Source organism: Ammospiza caudacuta, chromosome 16 (genome assembly GCF_027887145.1).
Source record: "Ammospiza caudacuta isolate bAmmCau1 chromosome 16, bAmmCau1.pri, whole genome shotgun sequence".
NCBI classification, from domain to species: domain Eukaryota; kingdom Metazoa; phylum Chordata; class Aves; order Passeriformes; family Passerellidae; genus Ammospiza; species Ammospiza caudacuta.
Window position 1 is genome coordinate 8,258,094 of NC_080608.1, and position 9,401 is coordinate 8,267,494.

General features: G+C 45.2%; 1 protein-coding gene across 2 annotated transcripts in view; it reads left to right on the forward strand.

Moving 5' to 3' along the window:
• The window catches only part of FNIP1 (folliculin interacting protein 1), a 64,367-nt gene extending 55,491 nt beyond the window's left edge, over positions 1-8,876 (forward strand). For both annotated transcript variants that reach the window (XM_058815215.1, XM_058815216.1), the window contains exons 14-18: positions 772-2,197; positions 2,555-2,723; positions 4,214-4,411; positions 4,751-4,866; positions 5,681-8,876. In XM_058815215.1, coding sequence (XP_058671198.1) covers positions 772-2,197; positions 2,555-2,723; positions 4,214-4,411; positions 4,751-4,866; positions 5,681-5,759 — 1,988 coding nt within the window. In that variant the 3' untranslated portion in view covers positions 5,760-8,876. The remainder of the gene's footprint in view (positions 1-771; positions 2,198-2,554; positions 2,724-4,213; positions 4,412-4,750; positions 4,867-5,680) is intronic.
• Positions 8,877-9,401: the final 525 nt, after the last annotated feature.

Here is a 9,401-nt window from a genome sequence, read left to right on the forward strand (position 1 = left end):
ACAGGGGAGGTCAGGCTGTCCTGCTCTGCACACAAACTCAGTCATAGGATTTGATTAGGGAAGGTAAGGAGGGTTTTGTGAGGTTGTCCTATTTCTGTACAGGTAGGAATGGTCAGGGTGTTGGCAAGAAAACTTGATTTCAGGCCTCATGTGGCTTGAGGGAGCTACTGTGGTGAGGGTGGCCTTCAAGAGGACTCCTTGTCCCCTCAGCCCTGCAGTCATGCAGTGCCCTGATACCTCCAGAGCACTGCCCAGGTGACTCAGTACAGCCAGAGCACCCCATCCAAGCCATGGCAGAACTCAAGGAGGGCAGGAGAAGGAGGTTGGCTGCAGCCATGCACCTGTCATGGTCACTTTTTGTCCTCATTCCTGGCATAGGTTTGTTTCTTTTACAGCTTTCTTTTGTGGGTAGAAGTCCAGCCCACTTTCCAGACTCTCCAGGATAATTTGGCACAGGTGCCTCCTCTGTCCCATGGCTGTATAAGGATCCCAGGAGATGAGCCTCCAAAGCTGGAGTGAGGTGGTGTGAATGCTCCCTGATGTGTGAGATCAGATGTCCCCCTGACCAGTGGCTCACCTTACAGATCATACCAACAGCATCTTTGGGATTCTCTTACTGAAAACAAAATACAGCATAGCTGTTTTAACTCTACTGCTTCAGTATTTCTCTCTTATAGACCTGGTCTTTGAAAACCAGCCAAAAGCTGGCTGTTAGAAGAATAAATCATTGCAAAGATGCCCAATAATTGTGTGTTTAATTTCCTGTCCTAGGTGACCTATATGGGGCCATCGGATCACCTGTGAGATTAGCAAAAACAGTCGTGGTTGGCAAAAGACATGACCTGGTCCAGAGGTTGCTTTATTTCCTCACTTATTTCATCAGATGTTCTGAACTTCAAGAGACACACCTGCTGGAAAATGGGGAAGATGAGGCCATTGTCATGCCTGGCACTGTGATCACTACCACACTGGAGAAAGGAGAAGTGGAAGAGTCTGAGTACGTGCTTGTCACGATGCACAAGAACAGGGGCAACTTGCTCCCCACCGAGTCTGAGGAGATGAGAGCTCCCAACTGCAGCTGTAAATACTGCAAATGTCCCATCTCCCTCGCACAGAACATAGAAGGTGTTGCACAGCAAGAGAGAGAAGACATGCAAAGCACTCCTAAGGTAGAGCTGGAATCTTCTTCAGATGAGAACAGGACCATCGTTCCTGAGGATGGCCAGGACGATGCCGTGGATGGGACACAGCCAAGGCCCTGCCTGGATGCCAGACTGGAGACTGTGGTGTGCACAGGGTCAGCTTCACCCGAGAAATGTGTGGGGACAGAATCTTGTTTGGAGCCAGCAGGCAGCACGTGGAGGAGTGAGGATGCTCTGGAGGCGGGCAGCCAGGCGGGAGGGGGCACAAGGACACCTGGCATTGCTGTGGAGAAGAAGCCACCTGATAAGCTCTTCATGGACACATTCCCCTGCAGCGCTGCCGAGGCTCAGACAAAGGTGACTTTCCTCATCGGAGATTCCATGTCACCTGACTCAGACATTGAACTGAGAAGTCAGGCAGTAGTGGAACAAATTGCCAGGCATCACAGCCCGCCAGCAGCGGAGGCAGGAGTGTCTGCTGATCAGAACTGTGAAGCTAAACAAACTGTTGAGGACCAAAATAGAGACTGTGGGACAGCTGAACCCTTTCCTCAAGTTGCTAGTGAGCATCAGAGCTGGAACTCAAACCCATACAGTGCTGAGAGCATGAGTCTGTTTGATGAATATTTCACTGATGACAGTTCAGTTGAAACCCAGACTACTGATGATATTCCAGGGCAAGCAGCTGCGAACCTTCTTGCTCACAACAGTAGTTTAGAATTTTCTAAAAAGCTCTGTACAAAGGCTTGCAAACCACCTGGTGAATTTTGTAAATTTATGGACTCTGTTCGACAAGAGACCTACAAAAACTGCTTTAATGAGCAGGACCAAAGAGAGAAAATCTCTATTCGTGTCCCCCATGGGGACAGGGAAAACATAGAGAAAAAAGTGGCCCCGGGAATTGATTGGGACATTCCAAGAAATGAGAGTTCAGACAGTGCCCTGGGTGACAGCGAGAGTGAGGATACAGGCCATGATCTAACCAGACTGGGCAGTAACTATTATGGAGGAGAGCAAGAAGACTGGGCAGAGGAATATGAGATTCCCTTCCCTGGGTAAGTACCGTTCAGCACTAGCAGAGCCCTACAAAGATGGAGCCTCTTCTCATGTCACCTATTTGGAGGACTGTAGCCTAACTTGGCATCAGGGGTTGGAAAAGTGTCTCTTGAGCTTACTGGTTGTTGAGGAATATTGAGAGATCAGTTGTCTGGAAAAAAATGCTAATGGTGTATTGTGATCTTGGCTTGTACTCTCTGCTTCCATGACAAGCTGACTGCAAAAGCTGACTGTAAACTTTTTTAAAAGTGCTTGACTTCAAGTTGGAAGAGATATGAAAAAAGTAGAAATGCATCCTATGTAAGGTGAATTTGCTGTTTACTGTTGTACATCTCTTTGATATGCCTTTCTTGCAGGTCAAAATTAGTTGAAGTCAACTCTGTCCAGCCCAGTATTGCCAATTTTGGAAGATCCTTACTAGGAGGCTACTGTTCCTCTTACGTCCCTGACTTTGTTTTGCAAGGAATAGGAAGTGATGAAAAGCTGAGGCACTGTTTGGTGTCAGATTTGTCTCATGCTGTGCAGGTAATTAAGCTATATTTGGTAAATGTATTTCTCACAGTAGGGAAAGATAAATGTTTGTGAAGGTACAAACCTGCTGGAAGTGGAAATATTTCCTGTCACAGCTCCTGTCAGATTTCTCCAGTCCCAGGTCACCAATTTTTCTCCTCCCTCAATTAATGTATCTGAAAATCATGGATATTTCATGCAGTTCTGGAGCATGAACGATGAGGCTCCCACTGAAGCCAGCTGGGAGGCTTGTGCTCTGGGAAGATGGATCTCAGTGCTGAGCTCTATCACTGTCTCCTGTAGCTTGGCAGCTGATGGTTGTGTCCCCACAGGACGGAATCATGTTAAACAAGCCCATATTCTGAGGTTGTGCCTCTCTCCCTGGGCACAGAGTCCTTCTGCAGTGGTGCAGAAGCTCTCATTGCTCCCTCTGTCCCTGCACGTCTGACTTATGTGCTGCTGCTTGTGCAGCAGAATGTGTTCTCCACCACAAATGCTCAGTGTTTTGGAGACATTGCTCCTTCTTTAGGAGGGTAGTCCATGTGTCCAACAGCACTGTCCTCATTGGAAAAGGAGAAACCAATGTAAAGATAATGGTCTGAAGGGAACTCGTGTTTCTGACATGTTGGAGATAATCTCTTCTCCACAGCAGTTTTTCCCTAGGTGAACTGGGGCATGACTAGGAAGTGTGGTATTTCCTCCCCCTTTTACCAGAAAAGAAGTAGAAAGCAGGCTGTCACTGAAAGTGTGACATCTGCTCCCATCTAGTTTAGTCTCCAGAGAATAAGGAAAAACAGGCTGCTGAGCAGCCACTTTTCTGAGCCCTTCCAAAAGGTCCCCTTTTCCCTACTTCTCCCTTCAACAGTGTGCATTAGACCTGCAGCCCTTCCCTGCATGCCCCTGCTGACTCCTTGGAAGCAGATAATTGCTAACAGTTCAGCCCAGAAAATTTATTAGGGAAGGACAGTGGGTTTCCAAATATCCCTTTTTGAACCCTTTTTCATGGCTTTGGAGAGGTGGAACGCCAGCAGGGGGAATGGCAAGGCACAGGCTTGGTTCCTAACTCCCTCTGCTGGCCTCCCGTGAAGGAAAACCTGTGACAGCTGGGGATAATCTGACCTCGTTAACACACTAAACAGCAAGTTGGATTTCTGGTGCTTTCAGTTTTAGGAGTTTAAAATACGCTTTAGATATGTTTGAATTCTTTATATCAAATACCAAAAGATGTAACTGTCAGCCAGTGACATGCTTTAAAGCCTGTAAGAAAAGATAAAACAGCCACTATCCTTCTAAGACTGCGCCTTGTTCACAAAACCCTGCTGGTTTTAATGGATGGAATGCAATGTGGGCAAATGTATTTTAGGTGAAGCAGTGTCTGGGATGCTATCCTGCTATCCAGCAATGCTCTCCTAATATCCAGGATGGATATTTCTGTGAAAAGTTTTGTGAAAAGAGTGCTGTCATTTATCATTCTTGGGGCTCTGCTCTTCATTTTTTGTTCCTAGCACCCTGTTCTGGACGAGCCCATTGCAGAAGCTGTCTGCATTATTGCAGACACGGACAAGTGGACGGTGCAAGTGGCCAGTAGCCAGAGGCGAATGATTGAGAACAAACTAGGAAAAGAAGTGTTAGTCTCCAGTCTCGTCTCCAACCTGCTTCATTCCACTCTTCAGCTTTACAAGCATAATTTATCTCCAAACTTTGTAAGTCTAAGTGGAAACCACAAGGGCCATGGTTTTGAAGCACCCTTTAACTTCCTAGGTCAGAGATACATAAGGCTCTGCCTAGTGTTTGTTTTCATAGCCAGTGCAACTTCTGGTGTAGCTGTTTGTGATGCCTATTGAAATGCCACTCTAATCAAAACAGCTGCCTCATTAATTTTGATTTAGCATGTAATCAAAGGCTTCTGCTCAAAAATGAAAATCCTGCCAGTGAATATCTTACCTAGACACAGCCACAGAACAGTCAACAGGGGGATGGGATCTGTGCTTTCTGGTTTGGTTGTGTCTTCTCCCTGACAGAACTCCTTTTGCTTTTTTTAGTGTGTGATGCACCTGGAAGATCGGCTGCAGGAGCTCTACTTCAAAAGCAAGATGCTGTCTGAGTATCTCAAGGGCCAGATGAGAGTCCATGTCAAGGAGCTGGGCGTGGTGCTGGGGTATGGTCACAACCTTGTCCCAGCAGTGCTACCCTGGGTGTCCTGGTGCCACACCCTGCGCCTGGGCTTGTTCCTAAGCACGGCAAAATGGATTCCTAAATGGGACTGGAACTCCTAAGTTACCCATGGCTTCAGGCTTCTCCTGAGGCTTTGCTCAATCACAAGGATCCCCCAGCCTTTCTGTCTTCCCTGCGGGCAGGAGGATGGGCTCAGCACTCCGGAGCTTATCAAACTCCCTTCTTAGTTGTTCAGTCGTCACTGAACAGCATGGGGCACCTGATTCCTCCAGGTTGACTTTCCCTACATGGCAGGAAACACTCTCTGTGTCATGTAAGGCACATAATACCTCTCTGTGGGTGTGGGGCATGGGCAGAGGAGCTATTTAAGGGGTGTTTATAGGAAGGCTCTGATATGTTTTCCTGCAGAGGAGTGCAGTGTGGGCAGGAAGGCACACAGAGCATGTGTGGCGCTGGACATAGCGGCTTTAGCTGGTCCTCCGCTCCTGTACTGTGTCCCCCAACTATTACTCCCTTTACTCTGAAGTTAGGCAGGAATTTTCCTTCCTCCATCTGCTTCCTCACCAGTTTGTTGGCCCTGTTAAAACCCCACCAGACAGGTGGGAGCTCAGGCAGTGCTCACACTGTGAGAGCAGGCACATCTGGAGGGGTGGGAGGAGCAATCTGGCAGCTGCAGTGTGTAACCCATGGCCCCAGTGCAAGTGCTGGGGCTCGAGCAGGCGGTGTGGGTTCTGACACGTGTTCAGCCCAGTGACATTTCAGGCTGGATTAAACATGACTCTTCTGCTTCCTTTCAGGATTGAATCCAGCGACCTCCCCTTGCTGGCAGCTGTAGCGAGCACTCACTCTCCGTACGTTGCCCAGATCCTGCTTTAAAATGCCAGAGGCCACAGACTTTGACTTTTTGCTTCTCTGGAAACAAAGTGGAAGACAACTTGTTCTGGCTCCTTTCTCTTTGCAGCAAGTAAAACAAACTGCTTGTTGAGCTTGCAGCACCTCCATATATGACTGCATGGTGTGCAAACAGTTGGAGACTTCTCCTCTCCCATTTAGCAACTTAAAAAAAGGATAAAGAAAGGAGAAAGGAAAACTGAGTAAGCCCACGATTTCCACCACAGAAAAGTGGAGATTTTAGCAAAGCTGAAGAGATGCATTTTTAGCAGTTTCTGCCACAATGGCTGACTGTGACTTACACTGGGGAATGGAGGAAGAACTGCTCTGAGAAATACACGATGCCATCACCCCTTATAAACTGAACTGAGAGCAGCTGCCTTCAGCCCGGCTACAGCTGATGAGGATCACATTAGGATCTGTAATTCTCAAGCTGCAATGATTTGTAAACAACTTCTACTTTTTCACATCATAGTCCAATTCTGAATACTTCCCAGAGGAATAACGGGGCAGAGGCCTGGGTTTTTTTGTAAGGAACTTATTAATGACAGTCAGCTACAGAATTTATTTATGATCTTTCTCCTGGGAAGAGGAAATAGGGGGGGACAGAGGGTGACAGGGAGAACGGAGGAAGAGGCCAACAGACAAACTAGCGATGGAGATTCTTGGCTGGATGCTGTAACCAGTATTAAATGTTTATAATGTTTAAATGTTGCTTTATACTAAATGATGCTTTTCTTCGTCAACGTAATCAAAATGTTAAAAACAAAAATAATCTAAAGAGAACGTTGGCTGAAATTTCCCCATGGGTTCCCCAGAATGACATGACAATTACCTCTAACTTTTTTATGATATATAAAATCTTGGACCATCATATTCTTTTTACAGCAGTCAGTCAGCTATTGAAATAATGAACTAGAAATAATTGTACCAAAGCATTGGGGAAAGAATGAGTAGACTATTACCCTTAATTGCTCAGGTAACAAATTGATACATTTTTTAAAACAAACAAAAAAACAAAGAACATTGATTACACCATAGTGTAATAATATCCAAATTATTTTTTGACAAATATACCCTTGCTGCAGATAACTCTAATCCCTTTTCTACTCACTTGTGTAATTACCAGCAGGAAATGTTGTTTATTTTATTCTCAGCATTTCTCTTTTACTCAGCCATCACTGGTTTGTCATTGTATATACAATAGCTGTATGAGTAGCTGATGGACCCAACCTGGTGTAAGTAATGTAAATAGACAGTGGGAGGTGGATTATGTTTTCGAAGGCTCTACTACCTCAGTTTAATTGGACACTTCATTCTAGGCTTTGCTTTCCATATTTGTCCTAGCAGCCAATTAATGTTGCTGATTTTTAGCTTCTGTTTTCATCTGTTAGGTTTAGCATATTGAAATTCATGGATTATCCACACAAGTAGGAGACACGTATTCACTTGGTCGCTGAACTCTATAAAATTTCTATAAATACGTCCTTCTGTAATCATCTTTTCAATAGTACAGCACGCCTGCTATTGTTGTTTGCAGAGTTACTTTAAGTACAAATCTTATTTTAACCATTTGATAAACTTGAAAACAATAGGAGAGATCCCTGCCCCACCTCTCTCCTCCTTTCCTTCTTTGGGGCCAGGATTCACCTGGAGTAGTTTTTCAGTACTACTTAAAATCTGTCACCTAAAACTCTGTTTCAGGGAGATCTACGTGGCAGACCCACCCTCCCTTCCATGTAGGACTGAGTCTACATCAGGAAGTGACCCCAACATTCATACAGGCACTGTCATTGGAAACTCTTTTGTATATAAATCTAATGCTGACTGCTGCAGGGGAAAACCTCGTGTTTAATATGTGATCCTAGGATTTGTTTCTCCCATTTTTCAAATGTCCTTTCCTTGCCACACAATTATATTACATCTGGCTTTTGGAATGAGCACAAAACAGGGGCCCAGTTGTGTAAACACATTTCTAATGAAATATAGGATTGCACTCAACGTGGATGTTTAACTCTTTGCTAGGACATGTGGTACAGGCAGTAGTTGGATACCATGTTGTGCCCAGACTGGCACAGGGACCTGGTGGTGTCTGTGCTGCTGGGGCTGGCAGAGGAGGGTTCTGTGGGTGAGCTCATCCACAGCAGGTGCCCAGAGAGCTGGGCAGCTGCACCCTCACCCTGGCATCCCCCAGGACTGTGCTCACAGTGATCCTTACAGGGCAATACTGGTCCTCATTTGAGCCTTTATTGCCTTTATTGTGCAAATTGTTGGGGTCACTTTGAAATGGGTTTGACTCTCCAGAAAGGCCCTTGCAGGCCTGCAGTGGTGCCTGATGTGAGAGGAGAAGGAGGTGGCTGAGAGTGGCACCTTCTCTGCTGCCCTCTGCCCAGCACCAGCCAGTAATGGCATTAATGGTGTGCTCAGTCAGCCCCAGATGGAGCAGCCACGGATGCAGCTTCCTCATCATCCTCCCACAGTGCCAGTCCCTCCTGGCATGGCAGCAGCCCCTCCACCTCTCAGCAGTGTTGTGGGCAGAACACAACCAAACCCTTGTGTGATGGGAAGTTTTCCTGTGAGTGAACTTTTTGGGTACGTGAACAATGTGGTACGTATGTCTGTTTGTTAAATGCGAAAAGGGATTTTTACAGGATATAGAATTGACTTTTTAAAATATATCACTATTCTTTTATGTGAATAGAAAACTAATGTTTGATTTATTTTTTTCCACTACTCCCAATCTCCATTATTAACATGTCTTAATTTTCTGGCTGAAACCTAATTATACTAGGCACACAAATTAGCAAATTTGATTTTGTTGCAATTGGCAAACACTGGGCTGCTAAGAACAAAAAACTGTTTAAAAGAACAGATTTTACACCTTGCATATGTTTTCCCTATTAGTTCTTAGAAATGTTTTATGACAATTTTTTGCTTTCTCTAAATTATTTAGATAGTGGTACTTGTAAAATGCTGGGTAAAATGTACATACTTGTTATCTCTTCTGTTTTTGTATATATTTCCCAAGATGTGCACTTGTATTATAATAACCATTCCCAATTTTAGGGGAAATTTGTGCAATAAATACAGTATGTCAGTTTAGTTCTGGTACCTTATGTGTCCCTTTTTTGACATGTGCTATGACTCTGTGGATGACTGAACCATATTACATTTGACACCTGTCTCCTCTCAGCTCCCCTTTTTGGGGCACTAATTCTGTCACTTTCAGTGCTGCTGCCATTTTAATTTGGGAACTCGTAAGGAATTAATTGTTTCAAATAGGAATTTGTGATTGAACTTGCTGTCCCTTCAGCTGTGAATGTTGTTGGCCCCCAGAAGGCAACAGTGAGATGGGAGGGAGATCCTGATGCTCTGTACCAATGCTTGATTTTGTGTGAGGTGAACAAACATAAGCAGAAAGCAGGAAGCCATTGTCTTCCACTGTTTCATACATTAATTCCTAAAGTGACTTGCAAGGAAGTTTGTCACAGAGGTGTTTGCCATTGTGCTTGTCACTCATTTCTGCCCATCTGCCTGAGGACAATCCCTTCTCTGTCTCTCTGGGCTGCTGCACAGGAATGAAGGTTATTGAGGAGTCGTTGTAAAGTTTTATTAAATCTAAATTCA